Source organism: Pteropus medius, unplaced genomic scaffold (genome assembly GCF_902729225.1).
Source record: "Pteropus medius unplaced genomic scaffold, Ma_sr-lr_union100, whole genome shotgun sequence".
Lineage (NCBI taxonomy): Eukaryota > Metazoa > Chordata > Mammalia > Chiroptera > Pteropodidae > Pteropus > Pteropus medius.
This window is the reverse complement of record NW_024349800.1, coordinates 38,100,103-38,122,895: the sequence shown is the minus strand read 5'-3', so window position 1 is coordinate 38,122,895 and position 22,793 is coordinate 38,100,103. Positions and strand designations below refer to the sequence as shown.

General features: G+C 36.0%; 1 protein-coding gene and 2 pseudogenes across 3 annotated transcripts in view; 2 read left to right on the top strand and 1 right to left on the bottom strand.

The window, feature by feature from the left end:
* The window catches only part of PLEKHH2 (pleckstrin homology, MyTH4 and FERM domain containing H2), an 82,192-nt gene that overhangs the window by 57,110 nt on the left and 2,289 nt on the right, over nt 1-22,793 (top strand). For 2 of the 3 annotated variants that reach the window (XM_039887285.1, XM_039887286.1), the window contains 9 exons: nt 301-398; nt 2,171-2,348; nt 3,271-3,426; nt 5,305-5,402; nt 11,734-11,875; nt 16,617-16,762; nt 17,799-17,928; nt 18,696-18,782; nt 21,219-21,356. In XM_039887285.1, coding sequence (XP_039743219.1) covers nt 301-398; nt 2,171-2,348; nt 3,271-3,426; nt 5,305-5,402; nt 11,734-11,875; nt 16,617-16,762; nt 17,799-17,928; nt 18,696-18,782; nt 21,219-21,356 — 1,173 coding nt within the window. Of the gene's footprint in view, nt 1-300; nt 399-2,170; nt 2,349-3,270; nt 3,427-5,304; nt 5,403-11,733; nt 11,876-16,616; nt 16,763-17,798; nt 17,929-18,695; nt 18,783-21,218; nt 21,357-22,793 lie in introns of those variants that run through there. The other variant, XR_005658255.1, reaches the window with a different exon arrangement.
* On the top strand, nt 10,756-10,874 carry LOC120622310 (uncharacterized; annotated as a pseudogene).
* Nucleotides 13,093-13,208, bottom strand: LOC120622565 (uncharacterized; annotated as a pseudogene).

The following is a 22,793-nucleotide window of genomic DNA, read 5'->3' as shown; positions in this document are numbered from 1 at the left end:
CTAATCTTTGAGTGTAATATCAAAAAAGACTGTCATATCTACATGTCTTTTTTGGTACCTCAGTTTTAGACAACAGTATTCACAACTAGATGGATTATGGCTCTGAATCAGTGTGGAGTTTTTATGTGTTATAAATGTTCTAAGCAGATAATGTATATGTAGAAGAAGCAAAAGCATATTGGGGTCAATAAAGACTATCATCACCCCTTTACTCTGCCAACCTCCATCAGTCACACTAGTTCTGACTTGGATCTCTGACTGCCACATGGTACCTGACCTATGCTGCTTCTCTTTGCCCAGGCTTGGCAGCTCTTGGCGCTCTGTGTTGGGCTCTTCCTTCCCCATCATCCTTTCTTGTGGCTCCTCAGGCTCCACCTAAAGAGGAATGCAGATTCCAGGTACGTAGAAAACTAGCCAGCTGAACCATTTATGTGGCCTCTAAATCTACAATAAATCATAAGTATTTAGTAATTTGCCAGGTACAACTGTGGAAGAACGTGTGAAACAAATGTTGGTACAGGAAACCTTTCATTATCATTTATGTGAAACTTAAAAAATATTTCCTTTATTATGTTAAATCTCTTATGAAAGATTGCAGTGAAAGCTTAAAACTTGACAAAGAATAGTTTTAAGTGAAAAGTCTATGTGCAATTTGAGTATGAATGACTTAACAGTTTTCTTAAAACGGCAACTATTTTACTTCCTTGTTTTTCCCTGTTATACTGTTTTTCTCCACATTGAATTCTTTTACATGGAAAACTTTTCTGGTGGTCTTCCCTCCTCTTATATTTGTGTCTATCTAAATTACTTCAGAATTTTTATTCCCTTGATAAAGACAAAAATCCAACTGTCATAATGGCTTTCTTACACTGGGACCCAGGGCACCTAGCCAAGGATTATTGGGGTCATTTTGTCCAAGAGGTTAATGTTAAGTTACTTAAATAGACTCTGGGACTAAAACAAACAAATAAACAAACACAATTAAACAAGAAACAACTTTGAAGCAATAGAAAAATATTTATATTTCATAATCTGTTTCAGGGACTCTGTGATGAAGGTCATGTGATTTCAGTTGCAATCACCAACAAATCACCGAAAGGGTGACATTTTAAAGTCTGCCTAGAAGACACTTGGATACAAATATATTTAGAGGTGTTATTGATCTGCTTTTATTAACAGAATAAAAATTATACTTAACAAATGAGGGCAAGTAAGATCTCTATCCAGCTTTTACATTTATGTACTCCAGTGGTTTTGTTTAATGCTTAACATTTTTAAAGAATGTATGTTTTATAAGATAAAGAAGAAAAATATCTTTTCATTTCTGTTTGAAGATGTTTTGTTACCTTGTTTATCAGTCAAGCACTAACTTCCAAGTTCTTCAAAAGGAAACTTCTTTGCATCATGTGTTTTTTAAGTTATCCTATACTATTCTTTATACAATTATTTTCTTTATATTTAAAATAATTATTATATATTGACTAGTAATTATATGATAATTAATAATTTGAAATATATCTTATAACTGTAATAATATGATAAAGATGAAGAATGCTCTGTGGGGGAGTTTGATTCAGTCAGTGGCAAAAGTAAAGAAACTAGAACTAACAAGAACTGATGTCATTGACTTAAGCAAAGCAGGCAGCATTGATGTGTCCTACATCTAAGGCACTGCCTGCGTGGGGATGAGAAGACCGATAAAGCATAGGCCCTGTCATCACCATGAGGAGATGCACATGTAAAGAGCCAATAATACAAGGAAAAGCCCTGAAGTGTGGATATCGAGAGTGTGTTAGGGATAGTTTTGTCATTTTTTCCAAAAGGATTCTTATCTTTTAGAGATTTCTTTGAGTTTCCCCAGAAATAGTCCCTGAGATAAGGATTTGAATAGAGGTAGTTATTTGGGGGGTGCAGTAAACACCAGCAGGGGTGGTGATATTAGGGGCTGAATTATGTCCCCCCCAAAAAGAAAAAAAAGAAGCTAGCATTTGAGAAAAGTTACAAAGGTTTAATATTATATTCAAAAAGAAAATTTTCTGTCAGAATTAGCATAATACATTGTAATAGTATACACCAAGGAAAGTTTTCTTAATGGTTATTTATACTTATATATATTAGGTTGTCTTAATTAAATTCATTCTTAGGCTTTATCTTAAGTTTTGTATTATAGAACAGAATTTGGAAAATATGCCATTTATTGCCAGCGATGTGTAGAAAGAACGCAACAAAATGGAGATCGCGAAGCAAGACCCTCAAGAATGGAAATCCTCTCAACCCTTCTTCGAAATCCTTATCATCATTCTTTGCCCTTCAGTATCCCTGTGCACTTCATGAACGGGATATATCAGGTATATCAGGATATATCAGGGTACAAAGCCTGAAGGAAACATGCTTAGCCTAGAGTCCTATGTGTAACATCAGGGCAACAGGGAAGCGAGACTGTTTGCCTACCTTTGTCAGCAGCTGGCAATGATAAATGTGCAAATATATTAGATCTTTTATCAGAACAGCTGAGTTTTGAAACAGTTTTTCTAAAAGGGATTCACACTAAAAACAAATCCATATTGAACCAAATAAGGGAGGAGTTTCACTGCCATTGCAGTGGAGAAAAAAAAAAACAAACATCGTTTGGTTTGAGGCCACCAGTGCACCTGTTAGGTGAGGAAATGATTACGAACATTGTGGGTGTACAAGTTCAGTCTCTTTAAAATCTCCAAATCTCAGGAAATGTCTGAGAAAACCTACCCAGGCCCTCCCAACTATCAGACATAGATGCTTGCTTATTAACTGAAGCAAACATGTTCCCAAGCTAGCAATTACTCTTTGTAGCCATAAGCCTTTTATCACAAAATTCAGATACTTAACTGCATATTAAAGAAACAAACTATAATGCATGAAAATTTGTTCATTTAAGTGCATAGTTGTTCATTTTTTTCATGTGCTTAAAGATTACATATTGTACTATAGTTCTTGGTTTGCTTTCAGTGGGTAGGTATAATATCTCTACAAAATGTTTACAGCTGTCAAATGACCTTATTTTGAATTGTCAGCAGGCTATAGCCAAGATTTCTGAATTCTTACAGCAAAGTAATAATTAAGATGACATTAATTTTCTCCAGTGGCATTCTGTGAAAAAAAAAAAGTTAAAACACCTAGGCGAATATATATTACCATCAATCATGCATCAAGTATGTCTTGTTTCTCTTCAGATGTCTAAGTTTGAAATGTACATACTTTTTTACTAAGCACAACTTTGTTATTTCTGTTTAGGTAGTTGGATTTGATGCATCCACCACAGTGGAAGAATTTTTGAATACTCTGAACCAGGATACAGGAATGAGGAAGCCAGCACAGTCTGGATTTGCATTGTTCACTGATGATCCTTCTGGCAGGGATTTAGAACATTGTCTTCAAGGAAACATCAAGGTAAACCAAGTCCTTTCAAGGAGGCACAGGCACACCCAGCGAACAATAAAGAAACTACTCTTTGCTATTTACAACAAGTCCAAGTTCCGGAATTTTCAAAAACAAAAATTTAAGCAATCTAATCTTTGCAATACAAAAAAACTTGCAGGACTTTGTTGAAGCTATAGAATTCTTAATGTATCATCTGCACACACACAGACTCCATATTAAAGAAAAAGAATTAATAATAGTAAGAATACTAAATATTAGGGTAATAAGGATAATAAGTGGAAGCTCTAATCAAATGGTTTTCCAGTTTATTCATTTATTCACTCAGCAATATTTATTGACTATTTATTGTGTCCCAGGAGCTGGAATGAACCATGTAGGGAATAGAAAGATCAGAAGTAGTCCCTGCCCATAGCAAATTTATAATTTGCTTAGGGAAGAGCAGCTTTATACAAAACAAAACTAAACTAAAGTTGATAACCTTAAACTAAAGTTGAAAGTGATAAATGTTTTAAGAGTGCTGTGGACATTCCACGGAGGGAGAGATTAAGTTCAGCATTGGAAATTAGGCAATATCCGAACTGGACTTTGAAGGATGGGTAGGAAATGAACCTTTGGAAATAAAGAAGGGCTTCCAGACATAAAGAAAATCATAAGCAAAGACAGAAAATTGGAAGATTTTTAAACAGTCTCTTCTAGGTCATAGTAAAATAACTTTAACAAAGTTTCTAGTTAAGGCAACAATTAGAAATGTAGAATTACAGATCTATCAGGAACCTTAGAGAAACAATCTTGCAAATAAGGAAACAGACCCAGAATAGGAAGTGATTTACCCCAGATCAAACAACTAGAGCTGGGCCTAGACCCTTTTCTTACTTGATATGGTCCTTGATCACTCTTGGGAATAAGTGCCTAGTTATGGGGTGAAGGTATTTCTATGATTTCGAGATGAAAAAATTAGGGCAGAGTAAGGGAAGAACAAGATTTATAAGTAATAGCTCACAAGTTTCGAGCATACGAAACAACAGTAACTTCCAAAGCCTAGCTCCACTTGCAAAAAAACTGGTTGGGGCTCTATGGGGTTCAACAGAATACTGTTAAAGCTCAGACTTAGTTCATTAGATGTTTTGGTTACTAGATATGGTTTCACCCCACACCTCTTTGCCTGTTTCTTCCACTGCATATTGAGAAATCTAGATCAATGAGTGTCTTTTCCCTCCTCATCCCCAAGTATATTGTGTTCAGTTCAACAATTCCAAATGTAAATTTTCAAGACAGACATTCCTGGAGCACTATTGTTAATAATTAGTCAAGAAGATAAGCTAGTAATTTTGGCTGACTTGAGTCAAGTAAATATCAGGGGCTTTGGTGCATTACTGCTTACCACGTTTCTGAAAACTTTTATTTATAATTCTGTAAATGATCACTTAAATAAGCAAACATTTATTAGATTCCTGAAGAATAGTTGTTCTTTCCCAATCGAAGAATCTTAAGATTTTGTTCCAGATTTCTGTAGTATGATTTCAGTTATTCCAATCTTTATAAACTCAGAAGGTGGGAAAATTGCTTCTTCAGTGACTAAATCATGAAAAAAATTTCTGGAATCCTCTCATTTCCAGTCTCATGTAGTCCTTCATTAAGATTCCTTTTTCAGTAAAATATTTATCACCACAGTTCAAAGTTAATGTGTGTCCAAAAGGATAGGTGGGCCAAAGAGCAATTTATAATTAAACCGTAAACTCAGAGCTGCACAGAAACTTAAAACAAAAAGCTTCAGTCCATTTGGTTCGATCGCAATAATTGAAAATTTTAAATTTACAAACATGCTTGTCTTCAAAATATAGCGATTTGAAAAATATTATAAATCTCCCTTTTTCACTTCCCTTCTAGATTTGTGACATTATTTCTAAGTGGGAACAGGCTTCCAAAGAACAGCAGCCTGGGAAATGGGAAGGTACGAGAACTGTTCGTCTAACTTATAAAAACAGGTGTGTAATACTATTGCCAAATGCTAAAGTAGGAGTATACACTTATGTTTAAATCATGTACCTACAATTTAATTTCCAATTGAATAGCCTTAAAAGTTATATTCATTTGTGTATTTGTTTTTCTATAAATAATAGCTCTACTTCTGGAGGAAGAAACTGTCACAAAAATTTTTTCAAATTCTAGACTCAATGTCTTGAATAATTTATTGTATAAAACTATGCATTTAGACAAAGATTAAAAGAAAAGTGTAGGGAAAAATAGCTGCTGTCTTAGGGTAGTTAATACAAGGGTGAATTTTTCACTTTTAAATTTTTCTTTAACACTATTAATACATTTTTCATAAGGGCTAAATACTCAAATACCCTATTGCAGAGTTGTAGTAAGAAATATTTATGTTTATCCAAGTCTTTTACAAGTGATATATTCATATTCATTCATTCTCATTTTCATTTCCTCTCTCTCTCTTTCTTTTGTATTTTTAATTTAAGTATAGTTGGCATGTAATATTATATTAGTTATATTAGTTTCAGGTATACAATATACCCAATATACCTGGCATTTTTTAACTTAACAGTATGATCACCCCCACTAATTCTAGTAATCGTCTGTAACCATGCAAACTTATCACAATATTATTGATTATATTCCCCTTCACCTTTTTCACCCGTCTTCCCCTCTGACAACCATCCCTTTGGTCTCTGTTTCTATGAGTCTCTTTTTGTTTTGTTTATTTGTTTTTTTAGATTCTGCATGTAAGTGAATTTGTCCTTCTCTTTCTGACTTATTTCACTTAGCATAATACCCTCTAGTTTTATCCATGTTGTCACAAATGCCAAGATTTCATTCTTTTTTATTGCTGCGTAATATTCCATTGTATATATACTACATCTTTATCTATTTCTCTATCAATGGACACCTAGGCTGCTTCCATATCTTGGCTTTTTAAAAAATATCTTCTTCTATACATTAGCAGAAGGTAGCACTTAATAAAGTGGTCTTTGAGCAAATCATATTAACCCCACCCCTCGCCCCCCATAAAAGGTAGTTTGTCAGTCTTATTTGGCTCTTATATCCTATAAAATGAGGAATCTAAAATATCAGACCAAGAGCTTAGTGGAATTATTGGCATAGTATTGATTATTTTCAGAGGCCTACTTTTGGAAGATGTTCATAGACCCAAAATTGGAGTGTAGCAAGTAAAGCCACGATATAACATGAAGAATATACTAGCCTTTGATCCAGTTCAGGATTTCTTTTTCTAATAATCTATCCCACAGAAATACCCACATAAGTGGGCAAGAGTATTCCAGTATGTCCCAATATTTCCTTTGCCATATTTTTTAGAACAGTAAAAAGTAGTGTGTGTGTTTTTGCGGTGTAGTGGGAGGGGCAGGGATAGTACATTGGTAGTAGGAGAATGGTTAAATAAATATGGCACATGCATGTTGTGGACTCTTTTCATACACTTCATACTCCGTTCAGCCACTAAAGGGCCACCCACTGTTTGAATGGACTCCTTTGATCTGAATAATGATGGTTGTGAGCCATTAGAACTTCTCTGTTCAGGGGCTTATGAACTGTAGTGATTGGCAAGAGTTCTGAGTACACGAGAAGGTGACTGTTAAGCTTTGGTAGCTAAGGTTTAAAATCGTGCTTTCTCACATAAAGCAGGATTACTTAAATCATGGAAACATAATAGGCTCTGATCCTGGAGGAACCTTTTTCCAGTGACAATAGCCTTCATCTGTGGCTCTTTGGTGACTGGCACGAACAGTGGGCTAGAATACTTGTGACCTTCCAGATGATTGTTTTAGTTCTGTGATTGCTGGATCAGTGGTTCCCATAGTATGGGCCCTAGACCTACAGCTTCAACATCCCATGGGAACACGTTAGAAATGCAAATTCGGCCCCACTTCAGACCTAGTGAGTCAGAATCTCTGGAGTAAGACCCAGGAGTCTGTTTTTAACAGCTCTCCAGGTGATTTTATGCATGCTGAATTTTGAGAAGCACTGATCTAGAGTGCTTCTCATTGCTGCCCCGACTCTTGATCCTGCCTGTCGTGGAAGGGAGCCAGGTGCTGGACCTGACCTGTCATACATCTTTCTGTAGAGTAGGTTCAGGAATTCTCATTTGGTTCCATTGGCACTAAATAGAATTACTTTAATGTCTAAGACAATTTTTAATAATGCATACTTTATGAATGCTTATTTTGTACATACTAATTCTGTCTATGATGGCTACAGTTGGAGCCAACATTAAATTTGGATGAAATGGAGAAAGGTGGCCTGAATGACACAGATAAGAATAATGCTCCAAGTTTAGCAAATGCCACTGGGAAGGACAAAGACAGTCATGAATAACAAATAATAAAGATCACCTTGTTTAAAAATAAAAGCCTCATCACAGTATCTTTGACATCAGAAAAAAAATACAACTAAACCAAAAGGTTTAATTTTTAACAGAAGTCTGAAATGACTGGATAGCCACAGCTATGAGAAAGTACTATGTTTCTAAATATGTTTTGCATATGGTATAAATGGCTTAGACAATGAGCCCTAATTCCCAGTGACACAGTTAGGAAGAAACTGGCTGTGACCTATCACGTAGTCACGGACTTGATTCTTCGTCTGTCAAGCAGCACTATCATAAAAACGAAAATACCAGCTCTCTTTATCATGGAATTTTTATTTATATTTAGTAAGTTATGGAATTTTAATTATTTAGAGTCAGAGGTTAAAGATCTAATTAGTAAGTTTTGAACTTGTTCTCATAGATGACCATTTGGAAACTAATGTGCAAATTCTATTCATATTTAAGCTGCTTATTTAATTTGATTTCTTACTATGTGTTTGACATTGCAAAGTAAAGGCATGTTTTTAACAAAACAAAACTGGCAAGGGCCCTTTCCCAAGAGAGAAATAAAAGATCATTTTCAGTAGTCCTTCTCCTTCTTTGAAATAAAAGATCATTTTCAGTAGTCCTTTGTTGTTACTATTTTCTGAGCATGGTTTAACATTCCCATCTTTGCCACCTTGAGCTGATTGTAAAAGTGCCTATACCCATTGGGTCCTGAGCCAAGAAGCATCTTGACAGATCATCTAGTTTATCCCATTTCTTCCAGCTACGATAACTCCATAAATTTTCAGCATGAAGAAACTCTTGTGTTCTAAAGACCTCTAGAGAAAAATCATAATACTAAATAACAACAACAACAACAACAACAACAACCAACATTTATTGAGCACTTACCACACACCAAGCCCTATGCTGAGCTCTTTTCATGCATCATCTCGTAATTCTAATAACACCCCTATGAAGTAGGTATTATTATCATCTCCATCTTATATATGAGGAAACTGGAGCTTTAGGGAATTATTTGCCCAAGGCTACAGAAAGGGGATCCTTCAGGCTTTTGGCAAATAATTCCCATATTTAGCATTTCTCACTACCATTCATTTATCCATTCATGCAGTAAACATCTGTTCAGTGTCTGCCAGTTCCAGGCTTTGTTGAAGCCCTGGGGATTCAAAGGTGAATAGAATTCCTTATGCTTTAGAATCTTACACTTTATAGGGAGAGATGAACATTTTATCAATGTGATCAATGCTGTTATAGAGACAGTATAGCAGAGTAGTGAAGAACTTGGGCTCTGGAGAGAAACTGCCTGGGTTAGAATCCTAGTTCCTCCACTCACTTTGAGCAAATCACTTACCATTGCTGTGCCTCAGATACCCTCTACGTGAAATGGAGATGAACATAGTACCTACCTCTAGAGTTGTCCAAAGGACTACATGTCAGCAAATGTAAAGCAGACTTTGGATCAAAGTCTGCCACGTAGTAAATGTCTTGTCCATATTTGCTCTTACCGTGAATATAACATGAATAGGTACAAGCTGTTGTGGGAACAAAGCGGAAGGCTTCTCAGAGTGCTGACCTCCAAGCAGATGACTTGAGGCAGTGTCCATTGAGGCAAGAAGAGAACAGGGAAGGGCAGGTCACAACTGCAGTTCTAGTAGAGGGCTGTCAGCAGACCAAAGTGGATGGAGAGGGAAGGGAAGGGAAGTGGAGAGTGAAAACAGGCTCTCAGTAAGTTTACAAGAGTTGGCAACAGTAGGAAATAAATGCTCTGAGGAATGAAATATGGAGCTGGTTGGAGGCAAGCAAAAGTATTACTCAGCAGTGCTCAGAGCCTTGCTAAATTTGGAGCAGTGTTTGTACAGTGGTATTGGTCCGCATGGTGATGAAATTTCCTTCACACAGTATTCAGCTTCTTGGGTGTCAAGTGAAGAGGTGAACATTTGGGACTACCCCTGCTAGATTGCCTGTGCCCTGCCTGCTGTGACGGAGACCCACTTTCTCTGCTTTAGGCCTCTTTAGGATTGGGGAACTGGTCATATTGAGAGAGACTCAGATCACATTCTCCTGGCGCCTTTCCTATTCAATATCCATGGATTTGATTTCCTGACTTCTTGATCATTTTTGTGACTCTTTAGTTCCTCTCCACATTCTCTCCAAATACCTGTATAGTTGTTGGAGCCCAAAGTGCTTCATTAGCAGCTCGAGCCTATGATTCCTACATGTTGTGTTCCTTTATATGTGGCTGGGATTATTTTTCCCTCTTTTGCTTATAGTGCTTCATTTTCCCTTCCCAGGTTCAATCTTATTGGCATGCCAGGAACAATTGAAAATGTACATTAGCTCTTCTGGCCTCTAGTCATTTGTATCTGGTTCTTTTCCCTTCCTAGCTGTATTACCAATTCAAATTTTTATTAAGAACCTTTCCGTGGTAATGCTTAGCTAAACTCTAGTGAATTATGGTGATGAATAAACGTAGTTCTTAACTTCAAGTGGAGAAAATAACCTATGTACACTGTCAGCATGCTGAAAAGGGAGGGCTTCCCCTTCAACTTTATTCTCTTTGTTTCATACCACTTTGCTTACATCATTTTTAATCTGGAATCGATGTCTCTTGCCCAGCCATATTCTTTTACCAGTTAATAATTTGTCATTGTGCAGTCACAGATAAAAATGGGGCTTAGGATTTATTTTTCAAGAAACCACTCTGAATGACTGCCCAGGCCAGTGATTCATAAGCTGGGGTGGGCGGAAAGAATTATCAGAATCATGCGGAGGGAGAGCTTTACCAAGCACACTACCCTCCACGCTTCCTCCGAGATTCTAACCTGCCACCCTCCTAGTCCCTGCTATTTGAGTTCATTATTGCAAGAGATACTGTAACTGAAAGAAGTGTGTCATCTCTCTCAAGTATATAGGGAGAAAAAAGCTAAAAATCCAGTTATAGCCAATTGGGCTCACACCTAAAAAATGCTGGATTTAAATCTCTTTTTTCCATCTATGGCCATGCTACCCTGAACAAGCCCGATCCCGTCTGATCTCAGAAGCTAAGCAAAGTCGGGCCTGGTTAGTACTTGGATGGGAGACCACCTAGGAAGACCAGGTGCTGTAGGTGTAAAAAATAAAAAAATTAATAAAAATAAGGGATTGTAAGCTGACAAGGTCCTTGCAATCTGTGAGGTCAACCAAGGGTTGCCTCGCCTAAAAAAATAAATAAAATAAATATCTTTTTCCTGTGTTGTCATGACAGTACCAAGATATGTTAAGGTGCTGTTTACCCATCCCCCTGTCACAGCACTTACAGCATTGACAGCACCCACGCTGAGCCCCAGAGATCTCACATATAAAGAAACAACATAGTGCATAAATAGAGAGGGTCACTGAGTTGATCGAGACCTAGACAAACCCATGTCACACTTCGACAAGTAATAGTGAAATAACATGTAAACTGATTTTGAGCTCCTAAAGCTGCCTGTCAGAATGTCTTCAAAAAAGTCAAAACATTTAAATGTACAAATATTATCTTTTAGATTCTCAGAGGAAACTGCCCCCCTCCAATCTAACGTTGATATAGAATTGAAAACTCCATTTCCTGTTCCCTGGTGTGTCCAAGGTATTTAGGAAAGATCATGAGTGTTTTGAAACTTGGGTTTATACAGCCCATTGAAATGAAACATCGCATTAGCATTTCCCACAAGAAAGAGAATAGTTAATTTTGCTCAGTGTCTTATGTCCTTCCTCAGTAACACTTCAGGATTTGGTATTTCAGGGCATAAAAACATAGCGTAGAAGCATTCCTCAGCCTCAGCCTCAGCGCAGATTTCCTCAGTTCGCTTGTATCGTAGAGAAACAGAGGTCATCAACAGATAGTAATGGCCTAAGTTTGTATCACATAGAGAAGAACTGTGTTAGAACAACCCTTACTTCCTTTGTAAGAATTTTATTTAATGAAAAAATTTTCTCTTTCTTTACAGACTGTATTTCTCCATGCAAGCTCGTGGGGAGACTGACAGAGAAAAGCTGCTGTTAATGTATCAGACAAATGACCAAATAATAAATGGACTTTTTCCTCTGAACAAGGACCTGGCATTAGAAATGGCTGCTCTTTTAGCTCAGGTAACTTCCGTGTTATGTGGAGTAATATTTTGTAAGAATAAAATACGAATTTCAACACTGAATTAACTATGGTAAAATAATATACCTTTAGTAATTTTTTAAATTTATTTTGCTATGATTAACACCTTAAAAATTAGTTTGACTCCAGTTGCTCACAATTGCAATGATGTAGAATGAGACAATACTCTATAAAGGGAATCTAGCTTCTTAATTATCTTGAAAGTATACCACTAGGTTTTGTATTTAATAAAGAAGTTTGAGTGTAGAGCTGTGGGACTAAGGATGCCATGCTGAAATCGTTCAGTAATCTAATAGGAATCAGTCTTTTAAAAAGCTAAAGTATTTTCTCTAATTCACCTATTGTATCAATTAGGATTAAGTTCAGACTTCTGTAATCACACATATGCAAATTAATAATGACAATCTACATGAAGGATATTTGTCTCACATAGAGAGAGAGACTTGCTGGCACCTTTACGAAGTCATTAGGGGCATAGGCTTTATCCTGCTCTCCATTCTCCTATCCCTAACATGTCATCTTCATGGTCCTTGCACTCTGCCAGGGCCAGCTATCACATCAGTATTCCAGGCATCAGAATAGAGGAGGCCTAAAGAAAGGCATGTCCTCCTGCCTTAGAGAAATGCCCCACCAGTTACATAGAAGTTTTCCGTTTATGTCCCTCTGGCCAAAACTTAGTCACATGGCCTTGCCAACCTACAAGAGAGACTAGAGAATAGAGTCTTAGATGGGCAGCAGTGAGCTCAGATAAAAAGCTCAGAGAATGGTCATACAAGGCAAAAGTCTCTACCTCATCTTTGCACAGGTTAATTAAGGAAATGTGTTAAGGCACCTATGTGATACGTCATCAGTGTTTAGCCTTCTCACTCAACACACTGTCCCAGGACATCTTATTAATTCTCCTTATTTTATCTGCCACCTATACCAATGATCCCCAAATCTTTTCTCTCCAGTTCATACTTCTTTCACAGGCTCCTTAAATTCACCGTATCAAGAACTGAACTAATCGCCTCTCCTCCTCTTCCTTCACATCTGTATCTGCACTGTGATACTGCCTTCACTCGGTGCCTCAAGCAAGCTTCAAGCAAGCTTCAAATCCAGCTGTCATCACTCAGCTGTCATCACTGACTGCCCTCCCCTTCACCCTTTCCCCCAGTCACCATACCCTGCCCATTTTTTTTTAATTACTATTTATTAATGCCTATAGCACCTGGTCTTCCTACGTGGTCTCCCATTCAAGTACTAACCAGGCCCGACCCTGCTTAGCTTCCAAGATCAGACATCGGGCTTGTTCAGGGTGGCATGGCTGTAGCCCATGGATTATGGCTCCACTGGGGCACGAACCCAGGACCTTCTGCGTGTAAAGCAGACACGCTAACCGCTACACTATGGAACCACGTCCAACACTGCCCATTTTAACTCTTAGATGTGTTTACTCTGTTCTCTCCTCTCCGTGCTGACCACCATTGCTATCACATCCTTACCATCACTACACTACCTGTTCTCCTGCATCAGGCTTCTGACGAGTGTGTTTTTCTCTGGTCTGGTCCCCCACAAATTTATCCTCGACCCAGATGCTAGAGAGATTGTTCCTGTTACCTATTGCTGCATAACTAATGATGCCAAGACTCAGTACTTCAAACAATAACAATTTGGACAGGGATGTATGAGGACAGCTTGTCTCTGCTGCATATGGCATCAGCTGGCACAGCTCGAAGTCTGGTTGTGACTCTACAGCTGAGCATGGGAATTCGTTGAAGGCTCGTTCACTCACACATCTAATGGAACTTCTGCTGGGGCTGTCAGCTAGAACACCTATGCCTAATCTCTTCCTGTGCTGCCTCACAGAATGGTGGTTGGATGGCAAGAGCAATATTCTGAAAGGGAGACAGAAGTAGAAGCTGCCATGATCATAAGGCCCAGGCCTGGAAATTGCCATGGTAGTCTGTTATGCAGCACTAATAACTGGGCTGGAGATAGAGAAAAAATGTGAATCTAGCTATGTCATTCCTTTGTTTACATGGAAGGACTTTCATGATCTAAACTCTGCTTGCCTCTCCAGCCTTATATTTCAATATTCCCTACCTTGAACTTTATACTTCAATGAAGCATAAACTGTGGTTCCCTGACTTGGTTCACTTTTTCTTACCTCTTAGGCTTTATTTGTCATCTCTACCCCCATCCTTTTACCTGTTAACTTAAGCTTATCCTTTAATTTTTATCTTAGGTGTCATTTATTCTAGGAGAATTTCCCAAATGCTTGCTGGGTAGGTTATATGTCCTTTTTGGAGTTTCTGTAATGTCCTGCTCATATCTTTTATGTGCTGACCTCAATGATTTATTATTTATTTGTTTCTGCTTTGGACCACTGACTGTGGCGTCCCTGAGGGCAAGGACTGTCCCTATTTATCTTTGTATCTCACACAGTGCCTTACACATAGTCTATTCTCCATAAATGTCTTGAATGAATCAACAGTGGATGATTTAGTTTATTCTTATAAAAACGTTTATGGTCATCCAAAGTTTAAAGCATTAGTGCTACATGGAGTGTTCTCTTTTGCAAGTAATGAAAAGCTGAGGAAAAGAGAAATAAGTGCCATATTTTCCTGGAGATAGGATTAGAAATGGTTTCCTATCATGTGCCATTCTAGGCTGTAGTTCTCTAAAGGCACAGATTCTGTTAAAATCAGTCTCATTTTTACTAAAATTTTAGTTAGTCTTCTTCCTTTAACTTTTAATTTTGTAGGAAAGCTTCTTCAAGAAAAATTATAATATACTTTGGAGATATGTACTTCTAACATTTTTTAGGTGAGGAAGAGCTAGAAAAGTAAGACCACACACCTAGAAAATTCTGAGCACATTACTAACTAAAAAGTATAATTTCTCCATCTATAAAAGGAAAATTAAATAATACCTCTGTTTTTCAAAAGAGTAGTTTTTGTGAGGATTAATGAAATGTACTAAAGAGATCTGAGCCTTGTAGGAGAAAAGAGTTGTTTCTGTTGTAGATTTGAACATCTGTAGGTCCATGTTGATATTCTCTGTCCTAATTAGGAAATCTTGGAGCTGATCATTAATTGTTGTACATAGTGTCTAGTAAAGCATCACGTTGGTGTGAGGCATGTTGGGAATTATCTGAGTTGATTTTCAGTTATTTTCCAGACACTTATTGTGATCATTCTGTGCCACACAGTATGCCAGGCATCAGAGAGGGGAGACACTAAGCTTGGAGATACCACTATAGAGTTCCCTCAGAAGCAAGGTTACCTTGAATAGCCTGCCACTTTTGTAACTGTTGTTTGTCTAACTGCCGTATTCTTGGAGGTTAATCCTGGCCTCGGATTTTACAGGTAGCTGTGCTAGGTACTACCTGGTGATAGATGAGGACAATAAAAAGTTTACTCTGGGAGAAAGATTTTAGTATATTTGAAGAGCAGATGGACGATGTTTATTTGGTGTGAGGACATTAGGAAGGACGCCTGACTAAATAGGAGATGGGGATGACAGCCAGACAGAAAAGCCAAGCCAAAAAACCAACAAGTACGAGACGAGGTCAGATATAAAAAGTTTTAAGAGTAGTCTGTAAGGATGAAGCTCAACTGAGGAATTTAGACAGTAACCAGTCAGATTATGAGCTAGACAAGGGAAGCCACAGGGGTCAGAATCTCAGAGGCTGTTCTAACAGATTACATGGAGGCAGAAGGCCCTTTTGAAATGGTGACCCAGGACTTTCAGACCATCCCAGTCTTGATGGGACTCTCTATCTGTTTGTTGGGGAGTATTGTGAATAAGGATGTGAATGTTATGTATGACATTCGTCTGAATATCCCTCACCCCATCTTGCTCTTTGAACCCTCCTTTGGTACCCTATTCAAGACATTTAATGCAGTTCATCACAAGTATTCGCTTATACTTCAGTCTCCCAACTAGACAGTAAACTCTTTAAATATAGGAACTGTGCTCAACGTTTTTCTTTCTTACAGCACTTAGCCCAGTACCTGACATATAATGAGGACTCAGTACAGGTTTGAATTAATGAATGGGTGGATAGTGGATGGAGAGATGGATAGGTAGGTATTTGGATGGGTGGGCAGGGGATGGCATCTTGGTAGCCTGTTAATAGAGATAAGGATTGAACATTCTTTCATTCAGGGAGAAAGGGGCTCTATTCCCAGGAATAACAATAAAATGAGGAGGTGAATATAGTAACATTTATGGGGAAAATCTAGGAAGAAAGGAAGGAGAATATAGTTTTCGCTTTCGTTATATTCAGTAAAGACCGTTAAAAAGTCCAATAATACTTTTTGAAATTCCTCTTAGCTTTAGAACTTCTTTGTCTTTCATTTTTAATTTCTACTTTGCTTTATTATTATCAACTAAAATAGTATCTTAAAAATGAAAATTTTCCCTATGTTGTAATAGGCAATAGTAGAGTAGTATGGCCTTCAGCAAATACTATTAGATGATGATATTAGCTTAGGGTGGTTAATGTAGAAATGGAACTGAAATGGTTAAGTTATAAATTTTTTTCAAAATTATCATTCAAATGGAATTTAGATTTTAATAATAATGCTTATATATGATTATAAATTCCATAATCACACAATCATGACAAGTAGATTTATATATGTTATAGAGAATGTTTAGAAAGAATAAAAATGATTTTCTTTTTTAAACTCTTTTCAATATGCTGTATTTTCTCCTTTTTGGATTTCCAATTAGGTGGAGATTGGAGATTTTGAAAGACCTTTTTCAACTCCAGCAGGGCATGTTACTAATCAATGCAAAGCAAATCAAACTCTAAAGCAAGTCATAGAGAAATTTTATCCTAAAAGGTATAGAGATGAGTCTTCTGAAGAACAGTTAAGGTGAGGAACAACTTGTAACTTTTAAAAGGCAGAGAGACCCACTGCTTTTTGGTGATATTTTTCTGTTCAAAGTTTAAAGAGGAAAAAAATTGTACGTGACCTTTTTTTTTTTAAAGACTTTTTTAATAGTGTTGACTCCCAAGAAGTTTATTTAAGATGTGCGTAGAAGCTTTAGAATCTAGGTTAAAAATTTTTTTAATGAAAAAAAATTTACCATAATTTAAATGATCTACCTTTCATTTGATCCTATTCATTCTTGTCCAAATTAATCCTGCTAACAAATCAAAGAAAAAAACAATAATATTTTTAATTTTATGAAGTATTTGCCAAAAAGATTTTTTTACCTCTTAAGGTATTCCATTATAAAAAAAAAAAAAAAGGAATAAAAATAAACTAATTTCTTAAATATTTTAAAATAAAGTTTTTAATTAAATTCAACTACCCTGGAGTTTTTATTTTTGAGTGCATATAAAGAAAAGCTGTAACTTAAAAAATAGAAGCCAATCCAATTCAGCATAAGCTTTTTCCAAAATAGAAACATTTGAGATCAGTCTATGTAAATTTAGTGGTTGTCTTCATGATTTTATTTAAGAGGTTTCCCCTGCATCCGACATCTCTCGAAGCCAGGAGTGGTAATACCTAAAATTCCACTGTTAGGGATTCGTTCTTTGGTCACAACTTCTTGTGCTTTTCTTTAAAAATGAAAATTATTCCCATGATAAATTACCTTTTAAACTGATTTACACTAAAGTTGATGTTGGCTAATCATATTTCTAAAATGTACCTGAAGTAGGTGGGCAGTGAAAACCTATGTCATGCCAAGAGCACTAATAATAAGAATTTGGTGAAAAGAATGCTACAAAAGGACAAGGGGTGGACATACTAGATGGGAGCCACAAACTAACAGCTTCGCCTAGGTTATGCCTGGGTATCCCAGTTGTATCTAGGATTGACTTAAGAAGAACTTTGTCTTGGGAAGATGATACGTTGTTTTTGTTTTGCTTTTGTATTTTTGCTTTTGTTCTCTCTTTTTTAGGCAGCTTTGCCAGCGACTGTCAACCAGATGGATGGCCCTCCGGGGACATAGTGCTGCTGATTGTGTGCGAATTTATTTGACAGTAGCCAGGAAATGGCCATTCTTTGGTGCCAAGTTGTTTCTTGCAAAAGTAAGAAAGACTGGAGAGACTATTCAGTTCAGGAAAATAAAACAGTGGTAATAGTCACCCCAGGTTTACATATTCGGCTTTTAAAAAGAAAATAAGGAAATTCTCAACAATTTAAAGAAAACAATGAAGGGGCACTAAGGAAAGGGCAGGAAAGTCATCAGCTTCTCTATAGTTTTCCCTCTGCTCCATGTCCCCCTACCTTCAATCATTTCTTATACTCATTAGGCTCATCGTTAGACTGAAAACAACAGTCGAATTCTGCTTTCTTCTCTTTATTCATTCATCTAGTCGTTCATTTATTTTCTCACTCATTTGCTCATTTATTTAGTGTTTACTGAATTCTATTTGTCAAACAGAGCTAAGCCCTAGGGATACATAGCCTTTGGTTTCAGATGGGTTGTACTCAAACTTCCAGGAACTCACAATCTAGTGTTGCAATAGGCCTGGAAACAAGCACTGTGTGGTGAATATGGCTAAGAGTGACATGAACAGAGTGCTGCAGGAACACTGAGGATGGAGAGACTAACCCTGGCCAGAGGGTTGATCAAGTAACCTGTCCAAAGGCACATGTTAATAAATGGCAAGTTTGGATCTCAAACCCAGGTCTCCCAATATCAGATTCACTGCTTTTTCCATTATACCACACTGCTTCCTCCCCAACAGAGATTTTAAATAAGTTGTTATTGTTTCAAGTGTTGCATTGCATTTAAGCTGAAAAATATTTGTGTAATTTTGCTTAGCATTTTTTATATTCCACCTCTTCATAGCCCATAACTCCATCATCACTTGGAAGTACTTTCCTGTGGCTGGCTATACATGAAGATGGTTTAAGCATCTTAGAATTCAGTTCCATGGTAAGATTAAATCCTAAAGTTTTGCACTGAGTCAACTGTTTTCCATTGCTCAGTGTACTGTAAACAGAAGGTTATGATATCTTAATCTGATTTTTCTCATACACAGAAAAGTCTTCCTAACACTATATAATGAATAGTTCTTCTACAAATATATAATTAGATTACAATTTAATCTTTTAAAACACGATTAGACAGGTTATATACAGGCATACCTTGGAGATCTTGTGGGTTCGGTTCCAGACCACTGCAATAAAGCGAATATCACAATAAAAGCAAGTCATTCAAATGTTTTGGTTTCCAATGCCTATAAAAGTTATGTTTACACTATACTATGGTCTATTAAGTGTACGATAGCATTGTCTAAAAAAAACGATATACATCCCTTAAAAAATACTTTATTGCTAAAAAATGCTAACCATCATCTGAGCCTTCGGCAAGTTGTAATCTTTTTGCTAGTGGAGTGTTTCACCTTCAATTGGTCAAAAATGCAGTATCTGCAACACGCAATAAACTGAAGCACAATAAAATGAGATATGCTTATATTGTGTATGAGAAAAATATTAAGAGACCATGACTTAATTGTAATCCTGGTAATATTCTTAAAATAGCTATTCATTTATAGTGTTAAAAAGATTGCTTTCTGTGTAAAATGAAAATCTTTAAGATAACATTAAAGTAGAAACTGTAGCTGCCAAAGTTTAAGTTCAGTTTCACTAACACTTCTATAATAGTTACTATAATTTCCCATAACATATCATTTACCAGTTCACTTGTACATATACAGTATGTTAGAGCTTTTTATATGATCAAATATGAAGGCAAACTGTGCTTTCCATATGTTTGTTTATTTATCTGAAATTTATTTTCTGTAATATTTCTTACGTGTCATATTAGATGGTAAAAATTTTTTCCTTTTTTTTTTTTTAACCTGGAGGGCAGGAATTGCTAAATTCACTTGGTAGGTGTGGCGGGGCTCTCCTATCTTTGAACAGTCAGGGATCACTGAGAAATTTTTGGAAACCAAACCATCCTTTAGTGTCACAAGTATCTGTTTCTCCTTATAATTGCTAAAAAACTTTTTTGAAGAAGTTTATAGTTTTGAATGCTTTTTAGTTCTTGAATAGATAACTTGTAGATTATAAAGTCAGTGATTTAAAGTCAACAAAAATTTGTACACTGATATTAAGTTACTTTAGCTAAATAAACCAGTCCCCTAGATCCTGGGAGATGGACGCACAGGCCAGGCAGGAGACCCTGGGGGCTGCAGCTCTTGAGGCATTTAGTACTGGAATGGTCTGCTCAGAGTCTTGCAAGCAATTACCAAGTGTGCAGATTCCTTTACTTTTAGGCAGTACATCTTCAAATTATATTTTAAAAATTGAGCAACACATTGGGAAAAATATTTGTTGCATATATGACAAAAGGTTGGTATCTTTTATGAGCACAGATGTTTTATAAAACAGTAAGGAAATGACAAACATTCCAGCATTCAGATGGGCCAAAGCAATTCACAAAAGAAATACAAATGCTCAGTTAATGTATTTTAAAATGTTAATGTCACTAGTAATCAAATACAAATTCAATCTAAAACAGTGAGAGTCTACTTTTCACCAGTCAGGTTGGCATAGAGTCAAAAGAATGATGGTATCCAGTGTTAGCAAGACTGTGGTGCTAGCAATGTAAATGGGTGTAAACTTTCTAGAGGAAATATAGTTTGGAAATATTCTCAAAATTGTCCCTTTTTTTTTTTTTTGAGGTAGCATTTTCAGTTGTTGAGGTTTATAACCAAAGAAATAATTATGTACATGTATTATGAAATATGTTGAAAATATGCATTGGTGTATTGCTTAAGATAGTAACAAATAAAAATGATTTAAATATCCTGCAATAGGAGTTTAGTTAAATTAAAAAATTATCTATAAAATCATTTAAATACAAGTACATCTGTTGTCATAGAAAGTGTTTCACAATATGTTAAGTTAAAAAAAGAAGCCACATGCATGATACGGTTTCTGTTTGTGTATATCAAAATTTACATATCAGGGTGAACCATATGGATTTGCCAGTATTTGACCATTTTTAAAAAGTATCAGTTTTCAAATGGCTTAATCTAATATATATATGATCTTAAAGAACATAGAAAAATATTAACAGTGGTTTTCCACTGGATGCTAGAATATAGATGCTTTTTATTTTTGTCTTGTATTTTCTCATTTTCCTGAGTTATTTTTTTCAGAATCAAATATATTTTAATTATAAAGATAAATAGTACCTATATAAAATTAGTACGCAACTATTTTGGATCATAATAAATTTGATTTTAGAAAATTATATTACATCATAATTTATATGAACATTTTAATGGAGACATATGGTACTTATTTCTCATCTTTGAAAACAAAGAGCATATAACATTTTTACTTCTTCTCTTTGAAGCGGTTAATAGTCAGCTATGTGTACAAGAGTCTAATGACATTCGGAGGATTTCAAGATGATTTTATGGTAGTCGTTAACAATACACATTCAAAGGACAAACCAACAGAGAAATTACTTTTTGCCATGGCAAAACCCAAGGTAAGTAGAAGCCTTTCCACTAATATTTTTACACTAGTTTTTTCGTACTAAAACATTTATGGTACAAAGACTAAGTTCCAGATGGGAAAATAAACAGCCCTAGGTCTAAATTCTTGCTTGCCTCATCTTTCTAAAGCCTTGGTTTCTTCATCTAAAAAAATGGTATAATGTTACTTTTTTGGAGGGAGGGGTTAAAAAATGAATTAAATGAAGGCATAGTGCCTATTATATAGGAAGTTCAAAATAAATGGCCTTGGTATAAGTTGTTGTCAAGTACTTTATATGCATTATCTTATTTACTTGGAGTAATTCACTTTATGGACTCATTAGTGGGAAGATCGAGGTTTAATAATTAAAACGTACTTGTTTCTTTACTATTTTTAGCAAATTATGTAGTTTTAATGTAGTAAAAGTTAACTAAAAGTATTAAATAAGATTACATTCTAACATGTAATTCCAATTTTAGTAAAAAAATGAGAAATTGATTTTTGTAGAACTTTAACTTAAAATTGTCAGCTTTTCAAAGAGACTATTCTTAGAATCTGAAGCTTTTTAAAATTTTATTTTATTACTAGTTTTGAGTACACAGTACATTGGTTAGACATTTATGTAGTTTATGAAATGATCCCCCTAATTGCTCTTTCTCTCCTTTGGCTCTCCACCTAGCCATTACATTACTGCTGACTGCATTCCCTATGCCGTGCTCCCCATCCCGTGACCATCCATCAACCACTAATTTGTACTCCTTTAACCCTTCACCCAAATCTGAAGCTTTGTTAAAAATGGCAGATATCTTTTTAAATGAAATCTGTACTTAAGTGAAAGCAGATAATAACTGCAGAGGATAAGAGCAAACACACAGTAGTCTATTTTCAAAAGAGTTGATATGATACACTGAATTTCTTTTTTTATATTATTAAAGTATAGTTGATACACCACATCATATTAGTTTCAGGTATACAACACAGTGACTCGACACCTATTTACCTTATGAAGTGATCGCCATGATAATCCTAGTAACCATTGGTCACTGTAGAAAATTATTACCGTATTATCATCGACTGTATTCCCTATGCTGTGCATTACGTCCTTGTGACTTATTTACTTTATAACTAGAAGTTTATACTTCTCGATCCCCTTTACTTTTATTCCCTTTCCCCCACTGCCCTCCCCTCTGGTAATCATCAGTTTATTCTCTGTACCTATGAGTCTATTTCTGTTTTGTTTGTTCATTTGTTTTGTTTTTTAGATCCAGCATATAAGTGAAATCATATGGTAATTGTCTTTCTCTGTCTGACTTATTCCACTTAGCATAATACCTTGTAAGTCCATCTTAATTCATGTATTCACGAATGTGGCTTTAAGATAATTGATAGAGTTTGTACTACTGTCACATTTTCTAATATTGCCACTAAATTCGATGGCTTTTTAAGAATC